At 44.4% G+C, this 17,305-nt stretch overlaps 1 protein-coding gene across 6 annotated transcripts in view; it reads right to left on the minus strand.

Moving 5' to 3' along the window:
- KLC1 (kinesin light chain 1) overlaps positions 1 to 17,305 on the minus strand; it is an 85,324-nt gene that overhangs the window by 23,151 nt on the left and 44,868 nt on the right. For all 6 annotated transcript variants that reach the window (XM_088455361.1, XM_088455359.1, XM_088455360.1 and 3 more), the window contains exons 3-12: positions 16,688 to 16,918; positions 15,265 to 15,343; positions 14,352 to 14,577; positions 13,980 to 14,067; positions 11,919 to 12,020; positions 10,639 to 10,812; positions 10,460 to 10,559; positions 8,149 to 8,198; positions 3,768 to 3,832; positions 1,016 to 1,124 (exon numbers count right to left, since the gene is read on the minus strand). In XM_088455361.1, the coding sequence (XP_088311487.1) occupies positions 1,016 to 1,124; positions 3,768 to 3,832; positions 8,149 to 8,198; positions 10,460 to 10,559; positions 10,639 to 10,812; positions 11,919 to 12,020; positions 13,980 to 14,067; positions 14,352 to 14,577; positions 15,265 to 15,343; positions 16,688 to 16,918 (1,224 nt within the window). The remainder of the gene's footprint in view (positions 1 to 1,015; positions 1,125 to 3,767; positions 3,833 to 8,148; positions 8,199 to 10,459; positions 10,560 to 10,638; positions 10,813 to 11,918; positions 12,021 to 13,979; positions 14,068 to 14,351; positions 14,578 to 15,264; positions 15,344 to 16,687; positions 16,919 to 17,305) is intronic.

Consider the following 17,305-nt stretch of genomic DNA (forward strand, 5'->3'; position numbering starts at 1 on the left):
GAATTGAACCAGACAAAGTTTTGCATATCCATCTGTGTCTTGAAGATGGATACATGGGATATCCCTGGCTTAGGTCTGGAGGGCAGAGATTTATCCTCGAGCCAAAGTAATGTCAGACAGCCATAATAAAGTCTACAATCCAGAACCCACTTTTCCCCAAAACCTTCACTTTTATATGGGGGACAGAATTTGATATATTGTAAATTTATGCCTGACCCATCGATGGTTTCACATCACTTACAGAAGAAAACAGGGAAACGTAAAGCTGACTTACGGAACACAGCATGCAAACACTGCTACCAATAAACAATAAATGATGGACACAAGGTCAGTCATTACTACAAACGTAGTAAGACAGTGAAGCAGTCATAAGGTGGACTGACGCAAGGAGAATAGAAATGGGTCTCATTCTACGTTGTGCGCAGGTCCAATTGTGGCCGCATCTAGCCAATTTTAGCCAACTGAGAACATGCCCATCTATGCTCATCTCTAGCACCTAGCATGGGGAACAGAGGTGTCCACATACACCTTTCCTTAAATCGTGCCAAATAGCCCCATTTAGCGCACCACAGACTTTGCTACATGGCAGCGCCACAACACTAATCCTAAGTAACTAGTACACGATCAGCAAACGAAGATGCATGATGGAGGAAAAAGTAGCGCAATGGAGGAAAAATACACAAGACCTGTCCACTACAAATGACCCACAGCATTCGTTAGGCCTAGTCAGGGGCAGTGCAAGGCATACACTGAGACATACATATAGTGGCACCAGTATTCCGTGTGCAATCCATCCCCATTCGGACCTGGGTGTAACGTAGAATGGGCCCCACGTGGTCATGCGCTAATGGTTAGTGATGACATTCGTTCCAGAGAACGGACAGGCTACATTTTTGGCCCACAAATGGCTGCTTCCACGATGTGTAGGTAGCACGTGCCAGCTAGTGAAGCAATAGCAAAGGCTGGCATTACGGCACATACAGAATATGAACACTATGGTGGTGTCCACACGTACCTGCTTCCGTGACCTCATTGCTGCCTCTTCCAGTGTTTCAGCAGCTTCAAACTTGCCCTGACGTCTATAAAGTGCTCCAAGGTTTTTCAGTGTCGTGGTCACTGTTGGGCTGAATATAGGTTTAGTTACCTACATGCAAGCAATGCCCGCAGCCTTTATGTGCAACACATTGTACAATAATAATTACATTCCAGTATTCACTAGCAAGGCTTTCAGACTGCATTGCTATTAGTGTCAACACTTTCAGTTATATAACAAGCAAACCTGCAGTCTGCATATGATCTAACTGCAATGCAACCGCACAAGGTGTATTTCACATGTATCCAGGTTTACAAGGCAAATACCCAGCTACATTACTCCCAACACTTCATGTTTGAGAATCTGGACGGTGAGTAAGTCACACGCAGCGCCTCCTCAAAGGGATGGGGTTACGTCACATTGTGGTGCTCCTTGGCCACCCCAACATCTTCTGCTCAAGAGACCACTGCATTGCAGCACAACAGTCCTGGCAGCTGGGACAGTCCCCTATCTGTTAGAAAATGTGGGTGGTACTTAGCAAAACAAGGGGATTCTCGTGTTACGGGCCCTCACAGTTCAGGGGAACCCACCTTAAAGCTACACTATATGGACAAAAGTATTCGGACGCCTAACCATTACACCAATAGGGTCTGTAATGACATTGTATTCAAATACATATACTTTAATATGGAGTTGGTCCCCCTGTTGCAGCTATAACAGATTCCACTCTTCTTGGAAGGCTTTCCACAAGATTTTACAGTGTTTCTGTGGGAATTTGTGCCCATTCATTCTGTCGAGCATTTAGGAGGTCAGGCACTGATGTTGGACGAGAAGGACTGGCTCACAATCTCCGTTCCAGTTTATCCCAAAGGTGCTCGATGGGGCTGAAGCTAGTGCTCTGTGTGTGGGGCAGTCACACCAAACCATGTCTTTGTGCCCCAGTGCACAAAGCAAGGACTACAGTCATGTTGGAATAGAAAAGGGTCTTCCCCCAAACTGATGCCACAAAGTTGGAAGCATAGCATTGTCCAAAATGCCTTGGTATGCTGAAGCATTAAGATTGCCCTTCACTGGAGATAAGGGGCCTAGCCCAAACCCTAAAATACAGCCCCATACCATTATCCCTCCTCCACCAAACTTCACAGTTGGTACAATGCAGTCAGGCAGGTAACGTTCTCCTGCTCCACAGTCCAGTGTCGTTGTGCTTTACACCACTCCATCTGACGCTTGGCATTGGACTTGGTGATGTGAGGCTGGCATGCAGCTGCTCGGCCATGGAAACCCATTCCATTATGCTCCCACCGCACAGTTTTGGTGCTCACATGCCAGTGGAAGTTTGGAACTCTTCAGCTATGGAATCAGAGCGTTGGCGACTTTTACGCATCATGCGCCTTAGCAGTCGTTGATCCCACTCTGATTTTACGTGGTCTTCCGCTTCGGGGATGAGGTGCTGTTGTTCCTAAACGCTTCCACATTCTAATAATATCACAGTTGACTGTTGAATATCCAGCAGGGATGAAATCTCATGAACAGTCTTATTGCAAAGGTGGCATTCTATCACAATTACCACGCATCGCTATCACAGTACCACGCATCGCTATCACAGTACCACGCATCGCTATCACAGTACCACGCTTGAAGTCACTGAGCTCTCCAGAACGACCCATTTAATATCACAAATGTTTGCAAATGAAGATTACATGGCTAGGTGCTTGATTATATACACCTGTGGCAACGGGTCTGATTGAAACACCTCAATTCAATAATTAACAGGTGTGGCCAAATACTTTTGTCCATATGTGTATTTCTTCACTCACTGATTGAGACTATGCTGAACTAGTTGGCAACACTGACAAGACAGCACCATGGTTAAACCAAAAGGTGCGTACACACGTTCAGATAAAGTGAACGGTTTAAACGATAATGATCTTATCGTTATCGTTCAAATTGTTCACTTTAATGCCCCATGCAACGACCAAACGATGGTCGATGCGCGGGCACGAATGGTCATTAACGACCATCGACTGATGTCCGGAAAAACCGTCATACATGGTCAATATCGACCATGTTAGCCAGTTTCCTATAGGGACCAGCAATCGTTAATCGCGGGTCGTTATTGGTTAATCTAACACATGCAGAACGATCATATAATGATCGTTTTCTGATCGTCGTCCAGTCGTCGAGTGTATACTCAGCTTTAGTCAATGCAGGGACAACTACCCGCTGGAGGACTCGATGGGGCAGGATCTTGTGATGTCCCTGCTAAATCAAGTGACTCAAGTAATTAATAGCAGATATATTTTTTTCTAACTAGTGAGTTTGTAAAAAAATAAAAAAAATAAAAGTGTTAGTCAGATTGTCTGTACCAGTATACATCATATATCACAACAGAAGTGATGTATTGGTTCATATTTTAATAAAAACATTTACTCTTGCCTGTCAAATGCCTTGGCTACTGTAGAACTAGCATATAAAGGGGTCATTTGGGTGTGCTGGATATTTTATTTAAGGGTAAGCATAGGGTAACAAGGGCATTTATATTACATTGGTGCTGATCCTGAAGAACCGATGCAGGTATATTAGTATATAGCCTTTAATGTAGAGAGTAAGTCAGTGGCATTGGTGTAATGGAACTGCACCTCTTCTATGCTGGAGTCCATGATCTTAAAGGTAGATCGACAACTGATAGACAAGTCATGCTTTAAATCAAGAGCGTACACAGACATTCACTTACCTGTCAACTTTACATGCTTTATACCAGCCTCCATATTCCCCAAATGTGCCGTCCTTTTGTTTCCCCTAAAAAACAGAGATATGCAAAGTATAGACAAATTGCCACCATCCATGTCCTAATGTAGTCTGTCCCAGAACTATTTCCTGTAATAATATACTTCCGCTCCTATTAAGATATTATATACAATATGGTATAAACATACTTAATAGTGTATAAATGATTAGTAAGGTGACAATATAACTGTAGATATGAAAACAAAGGGTAGGGTAGTATAGGTGGGAGTAAGGTAGGTGTGAGGGGCCATTAGTCTGAGTCGTATAGGTGGGAGTAGAGTAGGTGTGAGGGGGTAGTGTGGGTAGTATAATTGGGAGGGGTGTGATATGTATTACCGCCGGCTGCATGGCCAGCGGTTCAATTCCCGACAGCGGCTGCCCGACAACAGAGGAAATCCCGATCGTCCTAAAGGTAAGTATTTACTAACCTAACCCTCCTTAGGGGTGCCTAACCCTAACCTCCCCTCCTGTGCCTAAACCTAACCCCCCCTTCCCCGCTGCCTAAACCTAGGTCCCCCGAGGGGGTGCCTAACCCTAACCATCCCTCCCCCTAGCCTAACCCTAACCTCCCGGGGGGGGGGGGTCTAACCCTATGTCCCCCCCCAGGAGCCCTAAACCTAACCCTCCCCCCCCCCACGGCTGTCCGCTGCGGCGCCCGGCATCCGCTCTATTGGGATGCCGGTCTCCAGACATCGGGCAAATTACAGGCGTCTACATTTAGACGCCTGTCATTCGTCCCTAGTCGGGATAAAGCAGTCTGGAAGCCGGCGTTCGGCATTTAGACCGTCGGGTTCCAGACTACATCCCGGTGGGAGTAGGGTTGGTGTGAGTGTGTTAGTATGGGTAATATAGATGGGAGTAGGGTAGGTGTGAGTGCATTAGAGTGGGCAGTACAGGAGGGATTAGGGTAGGTGTGAGGGTGTATTAGTGTGGGTAGTATAGGTGGGCATAGGGTAGGTGTAAAGGTATTAGTATGAGTAGTATAGGTGGGAGTAGACTAGGTGTGAGTGCATTAGTGTGGGTGTGAGGGTGTACTAGTGTGGATAGTATAGCTTAGGGTATGTGTACAGGTGTATTAAAGTAGGTAGCATAGGCAGGGGAATAGGGTTGGTGTGAGTATTTGTATTAGCATGCTAGGTGAGAAAAGGCTGTATTCTGGCAATAATTGTATAGTGAAGGTGACTAAACTGGAAGACAGACTGGATAGGAGTAAAAGTATTGGGCAGTCTCAGGTTTGGGATATTGAGGAAATTGTGGTGGTGTTGATGGTGAGGGAGGTTTGAAGGAAGGTGGGGAGATTATGTGCTCTGCTTGGACATGTTAAGCTTTAGGCACTGGGACATTCATGTGGAAATCGCAGCAGAGTTGGTTACACAAGATCGTACAGAAGAGGAGAGGTAGATGTGGGCATCATCATTGTAGAGTTGGTACTAAAGGACAGATGAGTGAATAGAATTACTAACAGATATGGGGCCTGATTCAGAATTGGTAACAGAGCAAAGGTGCGTATCCACTACTAGATCCCAGGACGTCGGCACGATTACGACATCATAATCGTGCCGTCGTCTCCCTAGGGATGCAGTGCCTACACTGAACGAATGAGCGTTCAGTGTAGGCAGATCAATCACCCCGAACATTGGCAACCTGACGACGTCGTCAGGTTGACCAGCATGTTCGGGCGATGATAGATGTAAAAAACGGCCAGCGGGCACACGCTGTTCGTTTTTGACCTTTAAATGCCCGATTTGCAGCAGATTACTGAGCGATTGCACGATTACGATGTCGTAATCATGCAATCTCTCAGTAAGATCGCGTAGTGGATACACACATAAAGAAAGAGCCTGTAACTGATCATCTTGGTAAAACCATGCTGCACTGCAGGTGGGGGAAGATGTAAAATGGGCAGAGAGAAATTTAGATTTGGGAAGGGTCTGTCCAAACTGAACTCTAAATTGCACTGTAAAAATAAAGGTGTCCAGCAGGTGTGGGTTTCATGCAAAAGCAGCCAGTATTTACCCTGCATGCAAAAAAATGTATGTATTTGCACCCCTTGCATTGCAACATGGTTTGCCCAGGTGCACAGTTACTTGCTCTATCTTACTCTATTCCAAAATCTGAATCAGGCACAGAAAAGCTGAGGGCTGGGAACAAGCCTTGTGGAACCCAGACAGATAGCGGGAGGGGAGAGGAGGATGTGACAGAGGTAGAGACACTAAAATGAGCAGTTTAAGAAATAGGAAGTTAACCAGAGAAATATGGATTGACAAAGTCCAATGGAGGGTGTACAAGAGAAGTACACATGAATCAGTCAGTAGTAGGGGGTCATGAAGTTGCAGCGGAACAAAATTAGGTTGATCACTATTTCTGGTGACGTAAATGCAGGTAGTCAATGGAGCAACACAATGGGGATGGATCAGTTGGTTATTAAGTTACATAAAAGAAGAATGAGTATCAGAGGTGGTGATGCCACTCTTAGGATATGGTGCTCAGTTCTGGGGTCCACATCTCCAGGCATTGAGTTTGATGGCGAATATCACACAACTTACCAAGACAGACTAAATGATCTCAATACAGATGTGTCCACATACATTTATTCTCCGTGCGCTACAAGTCACATTACACAATGTGTGAGTGCCACGTGACTCGGTAGTGCCAAGCGTCTTTTTGTGCAACTTTTTCACTTCAAATGAGTCTTATTTTCACAGTGATGAGAATAGGACAGAGGCTGCTTCTGCTGATTAAAATGATATGCGGCATGCCAGTATTCTGTGTGTGGGTGTATCTACATGCGAAATGCTACGTTACAGTGTCAGCGGCTGGGACACTAACGTAGCATTTCACATGCACATGCAGTCGCACACAGAACATAGGCATGCCGCATATCATTTTAATCAGCAGAAGCTGCATGTCTGTTTGCATCGCTGTGCGCATGGAAAGCATTTGAAGGGGAAAAGTCGCACGAAAAGACGCTCAACGCTACTGAGTCACACCGTGGGATGGCGAGACTAGAAGGGCTGTTTAACATGCAAGGAGGCTAGATGTATGAGGACACATCTGTATGTATTACTTTAATGTGAAAGCATATGAAGGCACAGGAGGACTGTTCTACAGAGGAAACATTACAAAAGGCTAAAACTAGTAGTTACTACTTAGTAGTAGGTGTCAGGGAAACTGATAATTTACAGAAAGGACAGTAGATATGTGGAACAGCCTTCCAACAGAGGTGGCAGAGGCTAATAGCAGGGGAATTTAATAATGCTTTGCATAGATTTAAAGGGGGGGGGGGGGGGGGGGGAGGAGCGAATGCTCAAAAAAAAAGCAAAAACTAGATAGGTCATGTTTACTGCTGTCACAATCTCTTCCTATTACTAAACATAGATGTAGTGGACGTGTCTGCTTTCTAAACACACGCACACACTACCACACACACACACACACTACCACACACACACACACACACTACCACACACACACACACTACCACACACACACACACACTACCACACACACACACACACACACTACCACACACACACACACACACACTACCACACACACACACACTACCACACACACACACACACACACACTACCACACACACACACACTACCACACACACACACACACACTACCACACACACACACACACACTACCACACACACACACACACACACTACCACACACACACACACACACTACCACACACACACACACACACTACCACACACACACACACACACACTACCACACACACACACACACACTACCACACACACACACACACACTACCACACACACACACACACTACCACACACACACACACACACACACTAACACACACACACTACCACACACACACCCACACTACCACACCCACACTACCACACCCACACTACCACACCCACACTACCACACACACACACTACCACACACACACACTACCACACACACACACTACCACACACACACACTACCACACACACACACTACCACACACACACACTACCACACACACACACTACCACACACACACACTACCACACACACACACTACCACACACACACACACTACCACACACACACACTACCACACACACACACACACACTACCACACACACACGCCTATGTATGTCTAACATTAATGTTTTAGATATTGTTCTCACATTGATTATTTTGTAAGTGTTTTATTTTAATTGGTGAAAAAGGCAAAACACTACTTAGTGACAGTCCATTTTACAGGACACTGATGAATGCGTGATGGGATGAAATACTCTTATCCGTCGCTGTTTTTATATGTTGGTCCCAGTTTTCGACCAAATCTTACTTTGAATTTTTCTCTTTCTTCAGCGTGCATCCAGATTGGTTTATTTTCATCTACAAGACATGGAATACAAAGATAAAAGGAAGTATGTCACTGTACAGCTTCTAAAGCATCCAAAGGAGCTATACACATTTTACCAATATTACAGATTCGATTCAATTAGACGCGAGTCGGCTCGCGGCAGGACTAAGGGCCTGATTCATCATGGATCACATTTGCAAACGCAGATCGGTCGATTATGCGTTCTGCACATGCGTATGCACTGCAGTGTACGTGTGTTAGCATTGCGATCGCTCTGCGATCACTCACGCGGAAAGAAAGCCATCGCAGAGTGAATGACGGGAGGTCAGAGTAACGCAGGCGCGTCTGCCCGTTTGAATGCCCTTACATGGGCGTGCATAAATTAGCCATTGCGACAGCATACGCAGCCCGAGTACTCACTGCGTGCGACGAGGTTAGCAAGTTCTAAGTAAGGTCAGGGCTGCTTTAATTCTGCGTGAAGGGCCGATGGTACTCCATGTTACCGATGTATACGCAGGACTGCAAGGTATTACGGATATGAGATGGTGGGAGGCAGTGGGCGTCTCTATGCTGGTAGTGTGACGGCATTGTGATATCATTCATTATCATTTTTGCAGTAGACCTGCGTGCGATTACGGAGCTGGGGATCGCAATAGCGATCCTTACTGAATCAGGCCCTAAATCAGGCTATATACTGCACTTATGGTACCTCAGGACAAGCTGATTTTTAATGCAGCCCCATTGGACTGTAAACAAAACTCTGCGAGTCTGGGGTGGGATTGCGCCGTGAAGGAAGTATGGAGCTCGCCTCACGGCTAAAGGAAATGGCCTCTACAAGTGTGTCAATTTAAATGGTTCACGCATTGTAGAAATTGGCAGTATGACTTTCCATGCACCAAGGTATTGTTTTAGTTATGCAAGATTTAATGACTTAAAAGGCACAAATACATAAATATAATACAAATAAAGTCAAAATAGTAAATAAGAATACAGAATAATCCTATTACCAGACTTTACTGAGCCTCTATAATGGTCACTAAATCTGCTTGCAGACCCTACCTCCCAGAACCATTATTGTGGTCTTAAACACCTTACAATTTACCAAAGCCCTCCTTCATACTTATCCATGTGCGATAATCATATCCCAAAGAAACAGACTGAGGCCTGGCCTAGATACAAGGGGTGTCACTGGGGGGGGAGACCAGAATTAATCCATCAGGCAGAAGAGACACATACAATGTGTAGAATATACAGTCCATGTACAGGGCACCATTAAGCCTCCTTAGTTGTGAGGCTACAATGTGTGGGTATATTTACTAAAGGTTGATTTTAATCGATTTAAAAATCAATGAAAAATCGATCATTATTGATGTTTTATTTCTGGGGCTAAATCACACATTTACTAATACTTAAAGAAAACAAAATCGAAAAGTGTCCGTTAGTAAATGTGTGATTTAGGGGGTTATCCAATTAGCCCCGACGACTGCATTTATTGGGGGTATTTTTTCGGGACCTGATGTGTCCCAAAAAAGAATCCACGATAATTGCCATTTTTACACCTGAAAAAAGGCGAAAACACATAGGTGCCGCGATAAGCTCGCAGACCAATGTGTTTTCGTGAGAACTATACCATTATTTCAACCGAAATAATAGGACGGAAGAAAAATAAATAAAAATACAGCGGTATCCAATTAGCCCCAAACACTGTTCAGGCGCTACTTGAACCCCACGGTCGGCGATGTTTTTTTCCATCCTATCCTATTATTTCGGTCGAAATAATAGGATAGTTCTCACGAAAACACATAGGTGCCGCGATAAACTCGCGGACCTATGTATTTTTGTCTTTATTTAGGTGAAAAAACGGCAGTTATCGTGGATTATTTTTGGGACACATCAGGTCCCGAAAAAAAAACCCTGATAAGTGCTGTCTGGCTAATTGGATAGCCTTGGGCGAGGTAATTAGCTGCGATCATTTACCACGGCTAATTGGATACCCCCCTAAGTCCCAGAAACACAACATCGATGTTGATCATTTCAATCGATTAAAATCGGCCTTTAGTAAATATACCCCTTAGTCCTTTCCTTTCACAGATCATTTTAGACCTTCCTATTAATCCAAATTGGTAATTAAAAGTGAATTTCATTGGTCTTTAACAGCAGATTATAAAAAGGTCTAATGACAACTAAACCCAACATAAAGCACAGAAGAACAAACAGATTAGTCCAATATCACCTGGCTTTAGCATTCCATTATATGTAAGAAAACTAATTTCATGCAAATCCCAATCCTTACCATCGACTGATCCGAACTCCCTTTCATGTGCTCGCGTCAAAATTTCCTTGTACAAGGTCTCCGCCTGCTTGAACTTGCCTTGCTTCAGATAGCAGGAAGCCTTCAAACACACAAACAATGGTCATTAGTCTCCGACAGCCTGGGGAGGGGGCGAAGGGACACAAAGCAGCCACATTTACCAAGTTGTTCTTAGTTTTTGCCACATTTGGATCGTCTGGCCCCAGTTTGGTCTGATAGATCTCCAGTGCCCTCTGGTAGTAATACTCCACCTCTTCATATTTCCCCTGGTTCTGGCAGAGTAAGGCCAGGTTGTTCAACTGCTTAGCTACATCGGGGTGATCTTTCCCCAGCACCTGCACAGAAACCGACGATCAATATAACGCTACAGTAATGGTACAGAAACATCTACTATGTAATCACACATTACACCACTCGTATAAAAAAGGGAAAATAAAAGCTAAATCTGATTTAACTATCCCGACCAAAAAAAATGATCAGGATCAGCAAGTTGGGGATTTTTAACATGCTGTTTTCTCGCTGTCCACCGATGTATCGGCAACTATTAATGTCTGTAGACTGGCTTTTTTGATGGCCGATCGTCAGGACAGGGAATCGGGGCTGTAGATGTGAGGCCCGCATAAGTTATCCTTGTAGCTGACTGTATAAAGCTTTACACTATAAAGATACATACAGCCAGAGATGCAGAGCCTTAAGGTGCCCATCCACTTAAAGACATGAAAACGACTGCACGATTATGACATTGTAATCGGGCAGTCATTTGTCAGCCTGTGATGTGCCTGCACTGAACGAGCAGTCATTCAGTGCAGGGTCATAAATCATCTGCATATATGCTCAACCTGACGTTACCTTCAGGTTGTCCAGCATGTTTGCCCGATGATAGATGTCTAAATGACCAGCGTGAGCCTTGCCGTCCAATCAGCTTCAAGGGACACCCTGATGAATCTGGCAGACTGTCCACTGACCAAGTAAAGGGAAGCTAGAAACGTATATTGCTCAGCAAAGACAAGCTATATCCATTTCTATTTTCATGTTTATCTAAGTATTCAGTAAAACATGGATATTACTTAGCACATAGAACCCACAGGGTAGAAGCAGCGAGATCATGGAGGTGTCAGAACACATGGACACCTCCATGGAATTACTGCAATCTCATATTGGTTCAGTCAACAAAATGCTGTGCATAGGGGACATATACAAATTGCTAGACTGGTTCCTTAATTATACATGCCAGTGCAATAGTGCCCCCAAGTGGTCATCTTATGCAAAATGTTAGAATACTGTACTGAGTTACTAAACAAAAGCCAAACCTCTCTCAGAAATCATAGAATCTCTGCTATTGACGGCAGGTAAAGAGTTACAGGCAAACTGATTAACACAAAAGTAGTGTCTCACCCACATGGTCTTATAAGATGCAGTAACTTGGGGTTCCCAGTCTTACCTTTTCCCGGATCTCCAAGGCCCTTTTGCATAATGGTTCTGCTTCCTTGTACTTGCCCCGTTTCCCGTAGAGGACCGCCAGGTTATTAAGTGTAGCTGCAACCTGCAGGGGGGGGGGGGGGGGGGGGGAAGACATTGCTTAATATCCACAGGCAGCATTCTCAGCACAATCACATCAAAGTACACAGGGTCCCCAAGGGCAAGCATAGATCATTGTAGGAAGAAAAAATAAATCAATTCAGGCTGAGCTGTGGAGGAAAAAATAGCAGCAATTAGCACCGCAGTATAAAAGAGCATCAGCTCTGTAACTTCATCAGATTTCCAAAAAGCATACAAAGCAGTCACTAAAATGTTAGCATAGAGGGAGATCATTGTTGGAAGAGAGGCACCTAAATGAAATACTGATTATGCTCCTACAAAAGTAGGAGACTACAAACGACTGTGAAGATTAAAAACGACAGTGACGCCTCACTCACTATTGCTCAACTACATGTCCCCCCATACTTCTCATGCTGGCACTGGATGGCTCAGAATCATGAAACATACTGTTCTGTAACACTGGGGGGCGCTATATGTTGCATGTGTATCTGCAGTGCAGCAAATGTTTTTAGGATCTTTAAAAAAAATAAAAAATACATTTTCAGCTCACCTTGCAAATTGGGTGTAACACTTTCTGAATTTATTATTGCTGCCACCTAGAATAACTGGCCTTTACAAGAGCAGGCTTGTTAGGCATAACTTATGAAGTTGCGTTGCTATGAGTCAATTAAAGAGTTTATAGAAATGCGTACATATCTTATTGAACCTTAATAATCAGAAATAAATCATCCCCTCAGTATAGTAATCCACATTTTTGTTTTTAAAATAGAGAACAATTTTTATGCTAAGATTATACAATAACAAAATCAAATGGTGAAAAGCAGCAATATTTGGTTAAAGCAACTTTACACCAAATAAAGATCGTACAATTGGTTTACAAAAAAGGGTATGAAACCGCCACATTGAAGACAGTCAAAGTCTTTCATCAATATATTTCCTGCTTACAGGGTTATTTTGCTTTCATTTCTACAAATGTGCAGCAAAACATGTAGGATATGGTTAATCCCAAACCAGCATAAATTCATTATTTCAATGTGAGTAAACAATCCAAGCTATGCACTACGTAACATAAAATGAAAGCAGTTCACATACAAACATGTGCTAAATCTGTTACATGAAAGGGAAGAGCATATTACAGTGTCTATGCACATGACATCTGTATGTAATTCCAAACAGCTCCCATTTACGGGTACAAATGATAAACATACAGGTTACCATTTACACAAGGCCAAACTAACCATTTCAGGGAAGGAAGGGAAAGCAAAGAAACAAAAAGAAATAAATAAAAAAAGATTGTTAACAAAATAGGAGCCCAGTAATGGTGCATACACACGGTATGATTAAAATGCACAATATGAACGATATCGATCATATCGTTAATATCGTGCATTTTTCGGTGCCTCCAACCCACCAACAACCTGCAATGCGCGGGCACGTATTGGACGATAAAGATATCATCCATCGACTGTGCATGCAGGCCAACCTGGTCGATATCGACCAGGTCACTATAGGGACCCGCAATCGTTAGTGGATTGGTGGTGTGCTGGATGATGGATGTCAATCATCCAGCACACCCGGGAGATCGTTCAACGATATAGTTGATGATCGTCCCGTGTGTATGCACCATAACACTAATAGTAGTTGTTGGCTGTTTTTTTTGTGGTGGGAGGGAGGAGGGGGGGGGGTAGGTAGATGTTGAATTTACCCAGCCAACGACACTTCCCCAATAAGGCTTGCTGCTTTTGTGAGTGACTCATTACAGATGACTAGTAGCAGTGCACATGGCTGCAGAACCCTACCACCTGCTGCTGCAAGGAACCGGCCTGGTGATTAGCAATCTCTCCCGTTGAGTGTAACATTAGAATGTAACACACTTCTAGTTAGGAAGGGGGGGGGGGGGGGGGGGGGGGGGAATATGGTGTAGGGAGGATAACACACCATGATAAAGAAATGGACCACTCACCGCTGGGTGATCTTTTCCCAAAGTCTTTTCTCGAATGGCCAGAGCATCATTTAATAGATTGGCAGCATCTTTGTATTTGTTTTGGTCCCTGGAAATGAAGAAAGTTTTGCTAAACAACTGAAGATGAACGATCATATTTGTCACAGAATTATACATGTTAGCCTTGTATTTATATATCTAAATGACCAATACTGGAGTCCCAATAACCTCCAGTCCCAGTGTCTCTATGGCGGGTTTAAGCAACCTGTGGCTCTGCAATTGCTCTGAACCTCTGCCGCACAACGGCTGGAAAGCCACAGCCGGGCTGCCACCCCTCTGCTCTATGCTGCAACTACACAGATCTGGCCCTTATACTATTAGGATGCTACCGACCTGTATACCAGAGCCAGGATGTTCAGCATTGTGGCAACATCTGGGTGATCGTGGCCTGAGGTCTTCTCCAGGTCTTCCAGGGCTTGCTTACAGAGAGGTACAGCCACCTCATACCTGCCCTGGGAGGCGTACTGAATCACCAGATTATGGAGGGTCCTTAACCGTGCAGGGATCTCATAGCCGCCTTGCTGGGCCGCAGCGGCCGCACTGCTGTGCTGTTGTTGTACTGGAAACAGTGCATTGGATTAATCAGATGTAATAATCATGCAAGAGAGCAAATGACGACAAATGAATCATGCTTCTAAAATCTGTGGCTCTCTGGCCGCAACTGAATTACCACTCTGATCATACCCTAGGGGAGTGATTACCAACCTCGGTCCTCAAGGCACACTACCCTGCCCTAGGGTAAGGCGATTCAATTGTGCTGTGGGTGGCTATAATTAATGGTGTTGCAATTCAATTATTCTGGGCACCCAAATGATTATCGGGGTCATCGCACCCTATTATACTGGGTTTAGCGGTGTAAAATGGCTACACCAGTCTAAAGTCCTGGTTAGGGCGCCCAAACTGCTGCTTTATGGGTGCCCTAACCCCCGAGTTTAATCGCACTTTTTTTCTAGCACCCTCGTGAGGGTGCGAAAGGAAATGCCGGCGCCTATTGCACCCGAACGGAGCAACACGGAGCAGCAATTGAATTTCTCCATTGGGCACCCAAAACAAATAGCCGCCCAAAACACAATTGAATCACCCCCTAAGACTTAAACGGGATTGTCCAGTTTCTCTGTCTGGTATAAAAAAAAATACCCAACATATTCTCATCTCGTTTGAGATTTTTTATATTCTCACATTCAACAATTCAGTAAGAAGTTTTATTTGAGGAGATAAAGTCTATGTCATGTGACAGGACACTTACTTCCTGGTCCTTGGTCATCATCGTCATTAGGGAAGAGGTCATCTAGAGGCTCCTTAGAGGAGTCGCTGTCTTTATCATCCTGAAAAAAAAAACAGAGATACCTGGTTTATTATAAGTGAGACTTAACAACTGCTCAATATACAGTTACCATATTCATTTTCAATTTAAACCAATGGAGATGAAAACACACTAACACAATCTAGATGCAGACATGCAGTGAGCACTTTCAAGCTGAATCTAAAGGTCATATTTATGCTCTAGTGAGGAGTGTGAGACGGTCTAGCTGCAGATCGGGGGTGCAGAAGAAAACACGATTGAATGAGGACAGAGATCAGATTACAGTCTTTAACCTATATGTGCTCCAAAGGATTTGGTCATTCAGTGCTCAGGCTGCCTGTGCATGGGCCCCATTATGAGGGAGTGAATATAGTGTGACTGCTGTGTAGGCTCTTGTAATGACGAACGGTGGGGCATGTGCGAAGGTAAAATACACAGATATGAGAACACACTACGTGACTAACAACATCTTTACTACATTACTTAACCCTTAGGCCAGTCCAATTAACTTCCTGATTAATTAGCCCTTAGGCCAGTCCTATCAACTTCCCGAAGCAGACTTGCCTCATAACTGCAGTTTACCACCTGCGATATGCATCCTTCTAACCACATATAAAGGAGAAATTAATTTAATTTTAGGACTATATATTAGTGTAGCGCACTGGGGTCCAGGGCGCACTGTAGTATTCACAAAGGTCAGTGTAACAATGACTCTGGGGGAGCTTGGTGCTACTAGGATACAATCACAGCTTGAACACAGAGCAGCCGATACTAAATTGCTTAACATACAGCGCATGTGCAGATGCCAATATACGCCATTTTTGCGTATCCCCGTTCTATTCTGAGTCATATGGAACTCGGATGCATCCGTCTAGCTGTGAAACTGGTAGTTTCGGGTTGCGCACGGAACTGCCCTTACTTGTGGCAGTGTCATGGGCATGAATTAAAAGCTCCCTGAGTCGTGTGTACGGAGAAATTTCAAAACAAATCAATGGGTGGCACGGGTCTCCGCCAGCAGACGCACAATCCCCCGCATTAGCCCTATGGATTCGTGCAGTAGCATAGGACAATAAATCCGGTTTCTGATGCTGCCAGCAACTACAGTCACTTTGAATCAGCCCCAGGAATGGTTATATGGACGAGCGGCAGAGGGTGTGGAGTGGTCCGGGCATCGCTTTAGTAGATGGCAATTAAAGACCAACATAGATCAATTTGGATAATCAAGTAAACATTTTAACATGAGGAATCATGGCACCTAGGTAAACAATATACACAAAAAAATGGAAAATAAAAAAACAACCACAGTAAAAAATCTTCAGCAAATAAAAAAAAAAAAAAAAACATCCAAAAAAAAAACGTTACGTACTGATGGAGAAATATCGTCATCATATTTTTTCAGCTGATTCATGAACTCTAGATGTTTCTTTTCCTCCTCTAGTTGAGCCACAGACTGTTCACTCCTCTGAAGTTTCTGCTGGGTGTTGGCCAGCTCATCCCGCAGCCACTGGTTCTCCTGGCACAGCCGGCGGACCTGAGCCCTCAGTTTCTGCTTCTCAGACTCAACTGCATTCAAGTGGTTCGATAAGGCCATCATCACCTGCGGAAACCAGCGCAAAAGTCACAAGATGCCGGCTGCAGTATTAGGCTATGAGGGGAAAACACTTGTAGCAATAAAAACTAATTATAACAAATATAAGTGTGTTCCAGACTATGTGCTCCAATCACTAATAATGCTGGCCATACACGCTGCAATTATCGGGACGATCCGTCCGATATCGGCGGATCGCCGCAATAATTGTAGTGTGGGGGGGGCGACCGAGGGTTAAATATTGCTCCGTTGGGCATGCTGGATTGTCCAGCATGCTCTTCCGATGCGATATTTACCCGGTAACTGTCGGCCGCATCGGGCAGTGTATGCCCAGCGCGGCCGACAGACAGACATTTCCTGTGGAAGGAACAGGGATATGTCTCCTCCCCCGGGGGC

The sequence above is a fragment of the Taudactylus pleione genome, unplaced genomic scaffold (genome assembly GCF_031769625.1).
Source record: "Taudactylus pleione unplaced genomic scaffold, aTauple2 ptg000652l, whole genome shotgun sequence".
Taxonomy (NCBI): Eukaryota; Metazoa; Chordata; class Amphibia; order Anura; family Myobatrachidae; genus Taudactylus; species Taudactylus pleione.